This window comes from Portunus trituberculatus, chromosome 43 (assembly GCF_017591435.1).
Source record: "Portunus trituberculatus isolate SZX2019 chromosome 43, ASM1759143v1, whole genome shotgun sequence".
Taxonomy (NCBI): Eukaryota; Metazoa; Arthropoda; class Malacostraca; order Decapoda; family Portunidae; genus Portunus; species Portunus trituberculatus.
Genome location: NC_059297.1, coordinates 855,580 through 873,920, shown reverse-complemented (window position 1 = coordinate 873,920; position 18,341 = coordinate 855,580). Strand labels below are relative to the sequence as shown.

General features: G+C 40.0%; 2 protein-coding genes across 8 annotated transcripts in view; one reads left to right on the top strand and one right to left on the bottom strand.

Annotated features, from left to right (window-relative positions):
- Positions 1 to 14,003, top strand: part of LOC123518466 — a 31,204-nt gene extending 17,201 nt beyond the window's left edge. Inside the window, exons 3-5 of one of the 3 annotated variants that reach the window (XR_006678804.1) lie at positions 8,306 to 8,332; positions 12,135 to 12,398; positions 13,347 to 14,003. Coding sequence is in view for 2 of the 3 variants with exons in the window: in XM_045279300.1 (XP_045135235.1) it covers positions 8,306 to 8,332; positions 12,135 to 12,219 (112 nt within the window). In the remaining variant the exon portion in view is untranslated. Of the gene's footprint in view, positions 1 to 8,305; positions 8,333 to 12,134; positions 12,802 to 13,346 lie in introns of those variants that run through there. The other 2 variants (XM_045279300.1, XM_045279301.1) reach the window with 2 other exon arrangements.
- LOC123518464 (calcium and integrin-binding protein 1-like) overlaps positions 8,003 to 18,341 on the bottom strand; it is a 12,757-nt gene continuing 2,418 nt past the window's right edge. Inside the window, exons 2-8 of one of the 5 annotated variants that reach the window (XR_006678802.1) lie at positions 14,685 to 14,719; positions 13,364 to 13,511; positions 12,577 to 12,676; positions 11,281 to 11,387; positions 11,068 to 11,155; positions 10,284 to 10,387; positions 8,003 to 9,524 (exon numbers count right to left, since the gene is read on the bottom strand). Coding sequence is in view for 3 of the 5 variants with exons in the window: in XM_045279296.1 (XP_045135231.1) it covers positions 9,503 to 9,524; positions 10,284 to 10,387; positions 11,281 to 11,387; positions 12,577 to 12,676; positions 13,364 to 13,511; positions 14,685 to 14,719 (516 nt within the window). In the remaining 2 variants the exon portion in view is untranslated. The remainder of the gene's footprint in view (positions 9,525 to 10,283; positions 10,388 to 11,067; positions 11,156 to 11,280; positions 11,388 to 12,576; positions 12,677 to 13,363; positions 13,512 to 14,684; positions 14,720 to 18,341) is intronic. The other 4 variants (XR_006678803.1, XM_045279296.1, XM_045279297.1 and 1 more) reach the window with 4 other exon arrangements.

Genomic DNA, 18,341 nt, shown 5'->3' with positions numbered 1-18,341 from the left:
AGGCCGTGGATGTGTGAAATGTCTTCTCAATCATTATGGGGTTTTCCTTCGATAACTTTTAAGACTCGGGTTATTTTCATGGTAGGAATAGTAGTTTAGCAAGAATTCTGGTTCATTAATCTGGAAAAACACGCCTGGAATTCCGGCTGAATATCTGTGGCCTTCGAAAGTAACCTTTATGACATCCTAAGACATTTAAAAACACAAGTTTGTTACGAATCGATGGTGATGAATAGCAATTGCTTTCTTGGTGTGGGGTTATGGTGAGTCAGAAGGCAATAATAGGAACACGTGATATTACTACAGTAGTTCAGAATGAGGTGATGCTAAATAATATGAACTATTGTTATTATTTTTGATGATGTTGACGATAATTCTGCTTCTTATTTGGTGATTTTATACAGAAACACATGTGAAGGATTAAAATAGTGATGACTGTGGCCATTGATCTGCTCACCTTCACAGACGCCATCCTAATGTCAATAAAATGGTCTACTCGTTCACAAATCTCAGGATAAAAATGTGCCCCAATATTGAAGGGGTTAAGTATGGGATTTGCTGGCAAGGTTGTGGTGGTGGTGGTGGTGGTGGTGGTGGTGGTGGTGGTTGTAACGTGTACGAGAGGAGCAGGAAGGTGAACATTGCGTCATCACCCTAACTGGATGATGTGCTCTGGTGCTCGTTACTGTATGACAAAAACAGACGACTGAGGAAGACGGAGACACTGGCAAATTGGAGTGATGGAAAAAACAGCTATCCAGTAATGAGGGAGAACCGGGAATACAGGGACAACGAGAGAGAGAGAGAGAGAGAGAGAGAGAGAGAGAGAGAGAGAGAGAGAGAGAGAGAGAGAGAGAGAGAGAGAATAGCAGTCGGCATTGTAAGTGAGTTATTGCTGATTGTATTGTACTTCTGGAGTGAACTAAGGCAAGTCAGAGCGTGGCACGGAAGTCAGGCAGGCGAGCTCAGAGGGAAAGCTGCGTGGCGCCCGGAAGAAGGCCCCTGCCACCTTCCACCCATCCAGGTACACAATGGACCATCCACCGGCTCAATCTCGACGGGAAGTTGCCAATTGACTCATGACCTGCAGGGGGCTGGCGGGCCGCGCTCCTTCCCCCTCCAGCCATGAACCCTCGTCCCGGATCACACTCGGGAACGGTATCAGGCAATAAAAATATCGTGGTCATATATTTTCGAGGAAGCTTCCTACAGTATCAGCGGCAAAGAATCTGTTGATGAAGAGCCCGCTGGTGGTAAATGAAGCCAGCCAGTGACCGCCGGGATGGGAGGAGGAAATGGCACATTGCGTGAATGGCAAAATGACAACTTCGTGTCTTCTCGTGTATATTTGAAGTGTACTATACAAAAGTAGATGCATAGTGGAATCTTTGAAAAAATGCATTTTGCCAATAAATAGAGGATGTCTGTTTGATGCGTGAAATATTTTTTTTCTACTTTAAGAGAAGTTATACATTTTGTCAATACAGCTGGCAATTAGATGGAGAAAAACAATGAAGACTGGACGACGTACACTGAATCGTCAGAAACTGAGCAGGACACGTGCCAACTACTGTGACAGCAGAGAGGTGATTAACTAGTACAAAGCTTGGCATGTGTTCGTGCTTACACCGCGCTTGTGTCGCGAAGATTTCACTCACTCGTATATGATATTCCATTGATAATTCTGACAAAGTTGTTGAAATTTTAGATTGATTCTTGTATGATTTCATCTGTATCAGCCATGAACAAAGCCTTTGAAAATTTGAATTTTGGAGCGTTTTCATTAGTGAAAAGAATTCACACGCGAGCTATAGATTGTACACTGACAGCAGTAGATTTCTCTTAAAAATTCAACCCGCGCTTTTCATCATGGTCTAGTTCATAGGCAGTGGGCGCCGCACAGGTATGAAGAGCTGTACATACTTTAAATGCTCTACTAGCGACTTTGCTACTTCAGTAGATTTCTTAAAATCTGATGAATTACCGTAAATTCAGTTTGCTACTGGAAATAATTTTGCAACTAAGACAAATTTTCCCAGAAAATTTTGACAGCTAACGGTAATCATATTGTTGAGAAGAGTTTCAGAACTAATAATTTTGAGTAGTTTAGAAGATTACGGGAACACTTGGCAGGGGTCAGGCAAGGGAGATTCATTAGAAAGTTCAATGCACTCGTACTGTTGTTTGTCACTTAATGTTATTGCTCCTGGTGGTGATGCTGCTGGTGCAAATCTGAATAAAGTTGGTCAGTTGTCTTCCGATGTGCTACGAATGAAATAGCACCAAGGAATATAAACCACAAATGTGTATGGCCAAAGACCCGGCGCGAGAATTCACCATCAAGTTTTCGCTTGGGGCCAGCGAAAAGTGAACAACAGACCGACTGTGGCAGGAGCGGGGCGCTGGGTCGTGGGAAGGGTGAGCCACTGCTCTTACAGATGACGCTAGCTATGTTCTGAAGTGAGGCTCTATCAAGGCACTTGAACACAGCTAACTTCCTTTCCTTCTCATAACAATGTGTGTGTGTGTGTAATTCACTGTTTGATCTGCTGCAGTCTCTGACGAGACAGCCAGACGTTATCCTACGGAACGAGCTCAGAGCTCATTGTTTCCGATCTTCGGATAGGCCTGAGACCAGGCACACACCACACACCGGGACAACAAGGTCACAACTCCTCGATTTACATCCCGTACCTACTCACTACTAGGTGAACAGGGGCTACACGTGAAAGGAGAGACACCCAAATATCTCCACCCGGCCGGGGAATCGAACCCCGGTCCTTTGGCTTGTGAAGCTAGTGCTCTAACCACTGAGCTACCGGGCGTGTGTGTGTGTGTGTGTGTGTGTGTGTGTGTGTGTGTGTGTGTGTGTGTGTGTGTGTGTGTGTGTGTGTGTGTGTGTGTGATTATGAAAGCAGATTGATGTATATCTACATAAATGTTGGTGTTAACGCAGTAAGATTATTAGGAGAATGGTCGTTGCCTGCGTGGCTCGGTGTGTCGCCGTTGGTGGGCAATGAGTGCATGGAGTGACGGTCCGGGCTTTTTTTTTTTTTTTTTTTAAGGATGTTTGATTTTTCGTAATATAAAATTTAAATAAAAGAAAATTGTTCGGCGCATATCTCAAGTATCATCTTTTATCTTGCTCTCGCTTCATGCAGTTTCCAATATTTTGCAAGTGTTACAGAAATAAGATATTAGTGGTTTTTGCCTCGCATGATAGAAGCCAGTATTCAGAAATGCCTTGCTTTCTCGCCACGATACTTTTCCAAGGCTGCAGAGACAATTAGCCGGATTTTCAAGACAGTTTCTCCTTTTTAATAAGGTAGAAATCTTATCAGTCCATCACCAGAATCATAAAAATACCCTTAAAAATACGCATGTCTTTAACTGCAGCCTTTGGAAAACAGTGATTGAGAGAGCAAAGTGTTTCAGAATACGGGCCTTTTAAAGTGTAGCAAGTGATATGACGCTCCGTGCCGGAAGAAACCTTTGTCACTCACTCATGAAGTGGATTGCAAGCTAAGAGTCACCTAGCAAGGTGGTGGTGATGTGACAAGCGTCGATACGGAGGTAAACGGAAGGACGACGACGATAGCGTGAGAGCTGAAGACAGGGTCGCGAGGGGCAGAGGTCGAGTAGCGTCACACCCCGGCAGCAGATGGCGCCCGGTGCAGAGCGGAGGTGGCTCATCACATTCACTATGACCCCTGATCTCCATTCCCTGTGCCTATTTGCCTCTTGTTGCTGACTCTCCCTCCCTCATCCTCCCTCGCTCTCTATCTCGTCTCCCCTCATCCCTTTCTCCCTCCATCCCTCCTCCAACTCATTTGTTTACGCCAAAGGTGCCTCAAGTATGAATAAAGAAGTTACTGCGACCAAAATATTGAGTACATTAGCACTTCTTCTAAACCACAAGAGCTCAATGAAGTATGAGATTTATTGATTGATAAGACGAATGTGTCGGGATATTTTGCTATAATTGTTAGTTATATTGGAACTGCTTGTCTTGTTCTTATTTAGTCAAATAGAGAGAGAGAGAGAGAGAGAGAGAGAGAGACAGACAGACAGAGAGAGAGGGACACAGACAGAGACAGAAAGAAAAAGAGAGACAGACACGTGATTTGAAAAAAAAGAGAAAAAGAAGATCCAATAGTTGCATTTATTTCTAAGATCCTAAATAACATTGGTTAGGACTTCCTTTGCGATTAAAAGAATAGACGCTTAATTTCCACCGTCAGCCAGCAACGCATTTGAGTCACTCTCCCTCCGGTGTGCACGGCAAGGGTTATCAGGGTAAGCCTACCAGAACCATCGGAACACAAAGCACATCACCGCGTATTCCGAGATGATCCTGAACTGATGAGAGTTTTACAGCCAACTTTCCAGTCGCGTGCGCTTTATTAGTGGGCTGAAGGGGCGGGGGCGATGGTGGGGATGACTCATGCTGCGTCTTCCTCCTCTTTTCCTTAACCTCTTCAATACTGGAACACATTTTTACCTTGAGTTTTTGTAGTATTAGACTATTTTATTGACATTAGGAAGGGTCTATGGAGGTCAGAAGATTAATGGCCACAGTCTTCAGTATTTCAATTCTCCAATAAGTTTCTGAAGCTGTATAAAGTCACCAAATAGTAAGCAAAGTGAATATGGAATCGCGTCATGGTACTCAGGAGGTTAATAGAAGACCTCGTGTGGCTGGTGAAGTGGGGATGAGGTAGGGGGCAAGTGGATAAGAACGATACGCGTAGATAAGTTCTCTCAGTTCTGATTCGCTCTTGATTTTGTTATAGAGCGGTTCGTTATCTTTTGGCAGTGTTCACGTGGTGTCTCTACAGTGCTACCATTCATGAATGACTCCTTTACACCTCACTCACAAGCTGTCACTTATCATTGATTAGGTATAATTGTCCTTGTTATTCCCGTTGGTTATTCCTACTATTATTCGTCGTCACTTTGTGTTGTTATTGAATGGTAGGTACATATACTTACATGCAATCTTTACTTTTGCTGCTCTTTATTATTCAGTTTCTTATCTTTTTTCTTGGAATCAGAGAAACCCAATTATGAGCTGTGGATGTTAGATTTCTTTTACAGTCAGTAGGTGGCAAGGTGCATGACAGATTTGATTCTCAATCACTCAATGACGTGACAAGTGTAGACTGCATTAGACATTAGATTACAAAGAATTATTGTGTATTTTAAACATGTGACTTAACTGTAGCGTGGTGGAGGGTGTCATTACCAAGTGGAGGAGCAGGGAAGCGATGTTATTGTTTAGAGATTGTGCCGAAGGCACGCTCGCGTCACAGCGTCGTGCTGTGCACTGGTTTGCTGCCAGACGTCAACGTGATGTTTGACCAATGACAGTTTGCTATCAGTCTGTCGACATTTCAAGCTGTAAAAGTGGTGATGCCAATTTATAGGAAAAAAATAGATGACGGTGAACGAGTGGAATGATTTATTTTATATTTTGTGAGGAAAACACACACACACACACACACACACACACACACACACACACACACACACAAGCTCTTTAATATATTAAAGTCCAATACCAGAAGTCTACATATATGTAATGTCAGACCACACAAGCCGCGATTATTGATGTCCAGACTTGTGTGCGGGTCATGACTGCCTTCACACGATAACATACACACCACGAAAGGTTCTTTCTTTTATTTCTGAGAAATGTTGACTTCTGAAGCAACTTTATTTTTTTCTAACGTTTACACCTTGGTATGACCTTGAGTTTCTAATGATCAGCATAGAATAGTGGTAGTGTATTTGAATCACGTATACACTTTATTAACATAGATTGTGAATGCCAGTTGTGGAATGTCCCACGTCTCCAGTTCAGAGAAATAAAACGGTCATAAAAAGTCAGTAATTAAAGTATAAAATGAAGAACTGAAGAAGGTGCGGATGTACGCTTGGCCGCTGGTGCGGAGCCGTGCGTCGAGATGAAGGCTGGATGGGCGGGACGTGACTGGCCGCCCGGAGACTAGCTACATTCGTCCCGCACAGGCCTCTACTTAATTGAATTTGGATTTTCTTGATCATTTCATTAGTCTGAAATTCCTCAAGATCACACTCCGATGCTGAGACAAACGACAGTAGTTTGCACCAAGAAAGATTTGCACACAGTCCAAGAGATACATCATTACTACGGGCCGAACTATAGTTCAGGCAACGGGAACAGTATGTAAAACAAGATGAGCAGAGCCTGGCAGGTCAGCCCGGGGTGCCGGAGGTGGGTGGCAGCGGGATGGGTGACGTGAGGACTTTCACAGGTTTCAATGTCTTGCCACATGTCAACCTTGTGATCCACCTGCTCATCTTCACTCACTCTCGTCGTAACTTGTTCCGGGGTAAACTTAGTTACGTAAACATCTAGTAGCATTTAAGGAGCGGAAATTTCTCTCTCTCTCTCTCTCTCTCTCTCTCTCTCTCTCTCTATATATATATATATATATATATATATATATATATATATATATATATATATATATATATATATATATATATATATATATATATATAATACTCGGATACGGTCTCAAGCTGCCATAATTTTGACACCTCAGGGTGTGAGGGCGCGTCACCGAAGGATGACCTCTTCATTATGTATGTAAATGCTGTTAAGCCGCACGGCCGTTTGCTTAACCTCAAAACTCTCTGTACAATTGTAAAGTGACCACAAGGCACGGGACAGCATGCATAAGAGGCACAAAATACAGCGCGTTGCGTCCTTGCGCCGGGAACTACGATGAGACTGAGAGACTTGAAGCAAGTGTTAGGTTATAAGCAAAGTCAGTTTTACGTCATCTTTTTTATTGCACTGTTCAATAGCGAGCTTTATTTGTCATTTCCTTTACACTACAGTCTTTATCTTGAAATAAACAGAACGTTGTTACAAATCCCCAATGTCGCTCGGTAGTACGAAAAAAAAATATATATATATTTGCAGGAAAGGGAATAGGTACTAGTACCACATTCTACTCTGACGTGTCCCTTGACCGGCCAGCCCAGCGAAGTGTGACATGTCTTGCTTCAAAAAACTGTTCATGCATTGAGGAGACATGGCAATCAGCGTTAATCGTCGTGTGGTATAACCATTTCTTAAGAGGACACTTGTTAATACTCTGCAACGCTTAAAAATACTAGCGAACTCACAAATTGTGCACTGATGAGGCTATAATTCTTTTCAATTTTAAGTCAGGGAATAAAAACTTAGAGAAAGAATGAAAGACGTAAGGAAACTACAAAGGCGGTACACGGTGTAAAACCAATATTGTACAATGAGTTCCCTTTATAATTGTGCTCGTATTACATTATTACCCGATGTGTAGTGTCAGCCAGTCATGATGTCACAACCTTCATTATCAATGAGCTACTCTTGCCATACGTATATAATTATCTCGCCTATTTATTCTCCACTAGCAGCCAAATTTCTCTCTCCCTCTCTCTCCTTCCGGTTAAGCTTAAATTTTTTTAATCTTTTCTCGCATTATGCACTTTCAAGCTCCATTATGCCTTTTTTATTGCGGCAATACATGTAATTGCTCCATATTCTAGCTTTGGATGAACACTTGATACAAACCGTATTCTAGTAATCCAAATAAGTAAATGGTATTACATTCTTTCCTGAAAGTTGGCTGTTATCTCGTTCATATTTCTTGAATGATTTACTAGTTAAGAGAGAGAGAGAGAGAGAGAGAGGGGGGGATCTGGAAACCTATTGTACGTACATACATAATACCTGATTAAGTCTGTAGAGTATGTGTCGTTTAGGTTTTGATCACCAGTATCTACGTACAGTTTTGATGTAAGTTCAATTTAGTAAATAGTTATTTCTTCAGTTGTTAGGAAGAAAGAATACTGTTAGTTGATGCACAAAATTTACTTGTCGTGTCATCAGTTTACATTAAGTACACAAGGCTCCCCTTTTTGGCTTGTGTACATCGTGTAACAAAATATTAGGTAAAGAAAACACAACTGACAATTATGAAATCTTTTGGTTTTATTTAGAACATATATATAAAACATTCAATTCTTTGGTTTTTAGACAAAATTCAGTAATCTACAATAAGCTAAGAAACTCTCAACTATGAACAATACATAATAACTATAAAGTAGGAGTGTGTGGGTGTGGTATTTGTCAGCCAGATATAGTATATGGAGATGTAGATCTGTATTTCTTTGTGATAAATACTTTAGATTTAATATTTTGGCATTTTTCATGTTATTTCTTAGCATTCCAAGAAATATTTGTTTACACTATCTATGGTTTCCTTCACAGTTGTCTTCTACTTACACACTTCTCATGGTAAGGCTGTTTACACCCTACAAGGGGAAGGTATTCATCTAGTAAATAAACTTTGTTCAGGTGAGTTTTTAATTTAGTTTTCCCAACTCTTAATTCATATTAATTCAGTTGGCAATAGGAAAATTAAATACAGCTTTTCAAGTCTCACAAACCATGAAACTGTATATACACACACACACACACACACACACACACACACACACACACACACACACACACACACACACACACACACACACACACACACACACAGTCCTCTTGGGAATACTTGTTGGGGGCTTGATTCATCAAATTAGGAGAGTTCTCATTTCAAGTATTGTTTTCTGTCACTTACCTATATTATTTGTTCACACAGAATATAAAATGCTGTTGACCATATATTTGTCTTAATGATATCATTAAGTCCTGCACCATTTACTACAAATCCAAATAATAAAATTCCATTAAGGTGGTACACTTTTTTAAACTGGCTAATTTTAAATGCCACACAATTAAATTAAGAATGGTTACCAAAGAGCCAATACAAACAGAAAAGTGATTTTAATACAATGCATCTCACCCACTCTGCATTTCATCTCTTTATTCCTAGAAGTCTAAAGATGAGACTAAGGAGGGTCATAACTACCATATCAGCATCAACTGCTTCACATAAAGCATTGATGTAACAACTATATTGTAGAATGTCCATATAGGCTTTACCAACCCACAGCAGAAGAGAGGCCACATCTTATGGTAAAGGACACATCTTATGGTAAAGGAAGGTCAAAACATGTATTATTAATGAATCTTGTTGGACATCAAGAATAGACAAGCCTCCATGGGCCTGATTTATTCTTTAATATATAAACTACACACATGCACACAAAATATTTTCTTAAATCTCAAAAATCACTGCTATCCCATCCATGTGCATGAGGTAAATATAGTGCAGAGTAGTTAATCTCAGACCTGATAAATGTCATTATACTATGATTCTTAAAACACGTTCATGAAAGTGAGATTCTTGTGTAAAAGACACGTACATCCACCACTCCTGTTGCCTGACTTTTTCACAAGTGAGATTCTTGCACAATCTGATGGGGAGCTGGTGGTGGCTAAGATAATGGCTGGAAGCTCTCGCACAAAACTAAGTGTTCAATCCAAGATGCTGCTGCTTCAAGTTTGATTTTCTCAGAGACGTATCCTAAATGAACTGAAAATAAAAAATGTCAAAAATTAGTGATTGAAATTTAAGAAAGCATTTCTGAAAGGATAAAAGATTCAAGAGCTGCCAGGCAGAACTCATCTTGGCCTACTTTTAAATAAAAAAAATAAACTGATACGTTGTGGAATATAAACAAAATATGGTTTGGTTTACAAGAAAATACTATCATTGTGGTTATCTGTTCATGGCTCAATAAATTTATGGTGTGAAGTACATGGACTAACTATATCAGGTTAGTGTGTTGTTACTTTGGATGAAATGCTTCTTCCATGAAGGAATGAGTCAAGGTAATTAGGGTTAATTTCAGACCAATGGTGCCACAATGACTGAGAGCTTAGGAAGTTCTTGTTGCTGGAAGTGTCTACATTTAACCTGTCTCTAAGAAAGGAAGGGAATCCTTTAACCTACCACATGACTTTAATATTTTCATATATTTTAATTCTATCTTCACTAGACAGATTATAAAGCTTAGATAGACATAATTGGCTGAGCCATCTTTGATAGTATCCTTTGCCATTTAGCCTCCTGTCCCAAAACCCAACATGCTTGGCAGCTCAGTGACAAGTAACTAAATCCTGAGTTCACTGGGAAAAGGTTCCTGATATAATGGGGAAAACACACATTTTTTAAAAGTTTGGTGATGGTATGTATCATATTTCAACTTCAAATAATCCGACTAAAATAATCAGACTAATCTATGGTCTGCATCTCTTCATATCAAATTTCCTTTGCCTCAAATTTACTCACTTAGCAAAGTCAGGAGATTTTGAAATGACATGTTCAAATTCTGCAAAAGCCAACATTCCATCATCATCCAGATCCGCCTCTTCCAACACTCGGTTGACTAAAGCCTGAAAAAAAAAAAAAAAAAAAAAAAAAAATGATGCAAATATTTTACATTCCTTAACTACTTGTTGCTATGCAGGAACCTGCAACAGTGTGTGTGTGTAACAGATCTGTGTCTGGGTATAGTGCATAGTAACCAATGTGTTTGTCACCATCAATTTAATACTTTGGTATCTAATGAATCTTATTGTGAGAAAAAAAAATGTGGAATTATTGTAACTTGAAACTGAACAAGCATTTGAAGCACATGCATAGAAAGGGAGTCGTGTGCCACACACACAGTGTAGTGTAGTGGTTAGCACGCTCGACTCACAATCAAGAGGCCCGGGTTCGAGTCCCGGTAAGCGGCAAGGCAAATGGGCAAGCCTCTTAATGTGGGGCCCCTGTTCACCTAGCAGTAAATAGGTACGGGATGTAACTCGAGGGGTTGTGGTCTCGCTTTCCCGGAGTGTGTTGTGTGTTGATGTGGTCTCGGTCCTACCCGAAGATCGGTCTATGAGCTCTGAGCTCGCTCCATAATGGGGAAGACTGGCTGGGTGACCAGCAGGCGACCAAGATTAATTACACACACACACACACACACACACACACACACACAAAAAAAAAATTAGAAAACAGTATCAAAGTTTCTCAAGCTTCAATCACTTGTAACTCTGTTTAAAAACAAAGTGACTGGTGTCATTACTTTGCCAGCCAACTGCTAGGTGAGCATGGCTGCACATCACCCCTTCCTTCCTTATCTTTCCTCCTAGAGTGTGACTCCTTGTCCTGTGCTGGGTAGAGCAGGCACTGTATGTCAGTAGGAGCAAGGGAACACACATTTTTTTTGGAACTTTCAACTTTATCTTTAACAGTGCAAGACTGTAGAGTCTAAACAAATAAACCACGTTGCACTCACCTCCATGTCTTCTGAGGAGAAACGCTGTGGACTAACAAGCTTGGTGATGGTCTCCTCTAGGTCACCTCGGCCCAAATAATCATCACCGTCAAAGTCTGGCAAAGAAACTTCATCAAAATATACTAACATTCTGTAAGAAATGAGCTTGAATGAAGAAATGGCCATAAATTTGAGCGTCATTAAACTAATAATAAACTCTTATAATAAACAGTGACTGAATAGTAAGGAAATTATATACATAGGAGGCACTTCTAATTTAGAAGATATCAAGTAGTAAATGGTATAACATATCAATTCAGGCTGAGCACCTCATATCTGTAAATCAGGAATCTTTAAGTTGAATTTTTTCTAGTGTAACAGGTCACAAAAAGAAATGTTATGTCTAACACATAATATTACTCTCAAAAATTAATCATCTCCACTAGATTGTATATTTACTGTATTCCCTCCAAGACATCAATCATAATTGCCAGAATTGAGTTTCAAGCAATTTTTTCAGGCACTACAATATCTGCCATTCCACACCTCACCACATTAAAAGTCCCAGAGTATGTCAAGGTTGTGCACTATTTCTGCCTTGCTGTCGTCTTTAGGGATCTGACATGTGATCTTAACAGTATCCATCTCACCAACAAGCTTGTTATCTCTATTTTTTCCTACAGGTGCTCTCTTTTTAATCTTATTGTAGTTCATCCTCAAGTCTCACAAATTATCCCTTCCTCCCAGATAGTCTTTCTTCATCCCAACATCTCTCTCTCTGTTCTTGTACTTTTTCTTACAAGCTACACATGTTCCAATCACACTCCTCAACCCAGAGCTCTCTAGTAACACCAGTTCCTATATCTCATCCACAGGATAGAGTTGGTACCCAAACATACACGTCTACTTCTTCGAGCCTTCTTGGTTACCATTAGAGAGGAAGAGAAAGAGAAGATATAAAAGAAGGGAGCTGCAAGAAGATAGATACAGGAAAAGAAGGATGCTGCAAGAAGATATTGTGGAGGAAAAGAGCTGTAAGAAGATGGATAGATACAAAAGAACAAAAGAGCTACAAGATGATACCTAGGTAGAGAATGGAACAAGAGAGCTGCGAGATGATGGAAGCAGTCGCCACAATGGTAGGACCTCTTGGGCACAATGCATGCCCTGTGGAGCCCTCCCTCCCCCTCTCTCCTCCCCATCACCCCCCTCTCTCTCTCTCCGTCTCCCTCTCCCTCTCTCCCCACACACCCACAGTGACTCCTCCCTTCCCACTGGCCCAATCACAAAATGCCCAAAACAAACATTAGAATTTACCAAAAATCCTGAAAGCATATTCTGCCTTCACTGATTTTGGGGCAGCCTCACTGAACACCGACATCATATCCAGGAAGTCTTCAAAGGTACAGTCTCCATCCTGAAAGACACACAATGTAATTAGCTTATCATATCCAGGAAGTCTTCCAAGGTACTGTCTCCATCCTCAAAGACACACACTGTAATTAGCCAATGTGCCTTACCACCATAAACATTCAATAGTTCTTCTTGTATTTTATTATTCATATGAAAAAAAAGGGATAAAGATCAAAGGAAAGGAAGGTTATTATGTATTTGAATTATGAACTTTCATTCAATATATGACACTATTATTCCTTACACTAATGCTTGAATTGCAAGACTTATTAATCAGTGTGTAAGTAGCTGCTCACATAATGGATATTTTTACCATGAGTTTTGTGCACAATTAGATGATTTTATTGACATTAGGAAGGGTCTATTGGGGTTATTAGGGGTCAGAAGACTATTGGCCAGTCTTCACTATTTTAATCCCCTCATAAGTTTTTGAAGCTGTATAAGAGGATGCAGAATGAATAAGAAAATGCATCATGGCACTGAAGCAGTTAATGTTATTTCTAAGGTGTAAAGGAAATTATAGAATATACCTAATACATTTTTAACTCCATTTCATAGTGGCTGGCACATATCCTATACTGAATTAAGTTTACTGTACTTAAAAACTCAGAGGATCCTGGCCTACAACTGAAAACATTATTCCCATTTTAATATATACCTATATTTGCCTACAGAGGACATGTACACCTGCCTTGGTTGAAGAGAAGATGAGACACATGCGTTCACCAAAAGGATTGGCTCGCAGTTCAGGGAGTGAGAGCAACTTGTCCATAGGAAGCTTTGCATTGCGGTTGTGGCCAACTTTCTCTAATGCCAAATTCTTGAAGCGTTTGTGAGCACTGAAGAAAAGTAAAAATGAATAATAATAATGATAACAAATTACTAACAACCAAAGATGAATTCCACTGAAAATAACAATGCAATTCTTAGAAGATGAAGCAAGAGGTGCAATGTCACACCATGAACAAATGTCCCAAACTAAAGAAAACAAGGAATGTGGTATTAAGGTCACTTCTTACATAATGTCCCCCTGGTGAAGCACAAAATTATGCCAATGAAATCATATACAAAGACAAAGAAGGCAGAATAATGAAAATACAAAATAGTAAAGAGAAGAAATCCAATTAAATGTAATAAAAATTTTGATGAAAGATCATGAAAACATTTGTATGACACTGCAAAGAATATAAATTAAATTCTATGGGGTACATTAATGCAAATAAACCTACACAGAGACACACCTTGTAAAGTATTCCCAGCTAGTTATTTCAAATTCAGCAATAGTGTGAGAACAGGCCTGAGTTACATAATAAACTATAAAAGCTGCTGAACTAGTGATCTTTTACAAGATTCCTGGGAAAGATGCCTAGCACTTCTCAATCTCCAATGTCCAATCTCAATGTCCAAAGAAAGAATTGCAAGGCCTTCTAGGTCAGAATGTTGGGTTTGGTTAGTAGCTCTTGGGGAAACTAAGTTATGATGTTGGATTTGGTTAGTTAGCCTTTGGAGTTTTCACTAAATATACTGGATACAGCCAGAAATGTAGCAAATTATTGGCAATGCTGCTCAACAATAAGAAAGCAACACTCACTACCACTGCAGCCACTGTCAAATATTTTCAGGGATCTCTTATGTGATTTTTGTTGATTTCTAACCTCTTTTGCAATGCACATTACTGGATCTAATGCTCCCAAACCCAAATATGCTGATTTCCCACTGATCCACAAAATCATTAGGAATGAGAGGTAGGCATATGTTGGAGGTGAAAATAGTCATAACTAAAAAAAAATATCAATTTGTGATGAAAATTATATGTACCATCAATCAATTTGCTACATTTCTCAACAGAAAAAAAATGCGTAAGCAACATTAGAGGCTCCATGGTTGGATGAAACTGCAAATTGACAGAAAAATAATATTCTTGAAACATATAGCCAATTTGCAGATCCAGGCTTTCAACATACATGCATGCTTTAAAGCTAATCCAATAACAAATTAGTTCACAGACTTACTATAAAATTTCCTTCTTGGTGAAGTATGTCAACTCCTGCAAGAAAAAAAAAGAAAAAAAAAAAAAAAAAAGAAATAAGAATGAGAATTTTGTGTTACATATCTAAAATGTTCCTATATTTCTAAGATTTCCTGTACTACTTAAATTAAACTGCTGACACTACTGGCTCATGCATTAACCTCATCTTCACGACTACCATTTCAAGAATGAGCTTTTGTACCTCGTAAGTTTCTCATAAAGTGCAACAATTGAATCTGATCAGCCACGCAACCTGACATCAAGACATCAATGGATTCTTTTACTATATGTAGTTCACTTGCATGTTTCTGGAAAGAGTGACAGACAGTAGCACAGTAAGTCAGGTTTTTGTATCTATTCCCAAGCAATATCAGAGTGTGATTGAGTGCGTGAAAGAGAGTGTTGCGATGGGATTGGGAGAGTTTGTTGTGTGTGAGATGTGTGGGCATGACAGGAAGGTCGTTGACTTTTCTGAGTGTATGGTGTGTAGGCTCAAGAGCGAGAATTTAGTTCTTTCTCTTGAGCACCGAGAATTGCGAGAGGAAATCAGAAAGCTAAGTGAGGGGAAAAGTGCGAACGAAGTTCTCATCTTTGAGTTGAAGGAGGAGGTTAAGAGGCTTGGGAGGCAGTGGAAAAAATTAGGCAGGAGATCAGTGTTAGGCCGAAGGTTGGACCTTCTGAGGGCGACAGGGTGGCTTGGCCCTCTGTCGGGAAGAGCAGAGTGGGGAAGAGGGAGCAGGCGAGCCAGACTGGGAAAGATAGTAGTCAGGATGGGCAGAGATGGCAGGTTGCGAGGGAAGGAAAGCGGAGGCAGTTAGGGAGGATAGGACTAAACCTGTTGAGTGTGAAAATAGGTTCGGTTTGTTGGAGGGGAGGGGAGAGTGAGAGTGGAGTGAATGAAGTGGTTGTGGTGAGTGAAAGGAGAAAGAAGGGGTAGAGGAGAGGAGGAGGATGGTTGTGCCTAGCACACCTCAGGTGTGTGTGGTGGGTGACTCTCAGGTTAGGTATTTAGATAGCACTTTCTGTGGGAAAGACAGGGATAGGAGGACGAACGTGTGTATGCCTGGTGCAGGTGTGAAGGCAGTGAGTGAGGAGGTGCAGAAGAGGGTTGGGGGATGGAGAGGAGGGTGTAGTAGTTTTGCACGTAGGTGGGAACGATGTCAGAGCAGGTGGGTCGGAGGAGTTAGTGGCAAGATTTCGGGAAATGTTAGGCAAGATAAGGGAGAGTGGTAGGAGGTGTGTAGTGTCAGGAATCTTGCCTCGTGTGTATGTTAGCAGGGAATGGTTGTCTAGAGCCATTGGTGTGAATGATCGGGTAAAAGGGATGTGTAAGGATGTGGGTGTCAGCTTTGTGGATGTATGGGATAGGTTCTATGGGCGAAGGATTTGTATGCTAGGGATGGTGTGCATCTGAGTAGGAAGGGTGTGGATGTGCTGAGTGGATGTCTGGAGGGGAGTTGGGATGGAGTGTAGGGGTGAGGTAGCAAATGCATTCCAGAAGAAAGATGCTAGACATAAATTAGATAGGATAAACAGAGATAGTGAAAAGATTAGGAAAGATTTCCAGGTGCAAATAGGAGAGAATAAGATTAGGATTCCAAATAAGGAGACAGCATCTAGGAAGGTAGCAGGACTTAAATGTTTTTATGTAAATGCCAGGAGTCTTAGGAACAAGAAGGACGAGTTATCTAGTTATATAGTTGAGGAGGACTTAGATGTTGTATGTGTCACAGAGGCATGGGTAAATGAGGAAAAGTTTAGGAAAATAGGAAAGAATATGAAGTAGATGGATACATTATGTATTTACACCAGAGAATTGGTAGGATAGGTGGAGGAGTAGTTATTTATGTAAAAAATCCTTCATTTCCAGTCAGGTTAATGGTATTAAGGTAGATAACAGAGTAGAGTCCTTATGGCTGGATGTTAGAGTAAACAAAAGTAAGGTTATTAGAGTAGGAGCTTTTATAGACCACCTAACCAGTCAGCAGATGTAGACAACCTTATGGTAGATGAGATAAATAGGGGTGTACTAGTCAGACAATTATCTTAGGGATTTTAATCTTAAGTCAGTAAACTGGGAGAGGATGGTAGGAGATGCTAGTGAAAATAAGTTTATGGAAAGTTTTCAGGATAACTATTTAGTGCAGATGGTAGATAAACCTACTAGGGGAGGAAGGTTTTAGACATAGTACTAACAAATATTGAGCATTGTTTAAAGGAAGTTGAGGTAGGAGAGACTTTAGCAAACAGTGACCATCATATAATTAGATTTATCATTAATTCCAGTAGGGATAATATAGTGAATAAGACTAGAGTCCCAAACTATCAGAAAGGCAATTATGGTAGGTTACGTCAGTTATTAGGAGAGGTAAACTGGGAAGATAGTTTTGGAAATAAAACTGCACAGGAGATGTGGGATATTTTTAAGGTTGTAGTAAAGGGTATAGTGATGCAGTGTATCCCTTACAAAGATATAAGGCAGAGAAACAGGAAGCCATTATGGTGGACTCATGAGATAGGTAGCCAGATCAGAGAGAAGAAGAGGGCATACAGAGAGTTGCAGAAAAGTGGGAAGATGTAGATTTGATTAGGTACAGACAGGTCAGAGATGATTTGAGTAAGGTTATAAAAAAGTAAAAGGCAGGCAGAGATAAAACTAGCTAGAGCTGGGAGTAAAGATCCCAAAAATTATATAGTTATTACAAGGTCAGTGATAAAAGAAATAAGGATAGGATTGGACCACTCAGAAAAGATGGTGTAGTAGTGGATCAAAATGAAGACATAGTAGAATTATTGAATGAACAATTTTCTTCAGTATTTACTAGGAAAGAATAGGAAATCCTGTTACAAACAGTGCGACGAGTAGTTTAAGAGCTTTAGAAAATATTGATATAAAACCGGGAATTATTAGGAAATTTATTCTTGAACTAGACGATAGGAAAGCTAGTGGTCCTGATGAGCTACATGCCAGAGTACTTAGGGAGGGTGTAGACAGTATTTCTGAAGCACTTAAGTTAATCTTTGAAAGATCACTTAGGTTTGCTGAGATACCTCAGGACTGGAAGTTAGCTAATGTTACTCCAATATTTAAAAAGGTAGGAAGGATGATGCGAATAATTATAGTATTTAACTAGTATAGTATGTAGATACTAGAGAAAATCATTAAGGGTAGTATTTGGGAGCATTTAAATGAGAATAGATTAATTAGAGATACCCAACATGGCTTTAGATCAGGGAGGTCCTGTCTTACAAATTTGCTCGATATCTTAGAATATATTACCAAGGAGTTAGATGATGGAAATAGCATAGATGTTATATATCTAGATTTTAGCAAGGCGTTTGATAAGGTACCGCATAGGAGGCTAGTGTACAAATTGAGACTACATGGGATAGGGGGTAGGTTAGTTGATTGGATTAGTGAATGGCTTTCTGATAGGAAACAGAGAGTAGTATTAAATGGGGCAATGTCTGAGTGGAAGGAAGTGGTTAGTGGGGTACCCCAAGGATCAGTGCTAGGACCTCTTCTTTTCTTGGTGTACATTAACGATTTAGATATAGGAATTAGTAGCAAAGTATCAAAGTTTGCAGATGATACTAAGATAGCATGTGCAGTACAGGGTGAAAAGGACAATTACAGAAT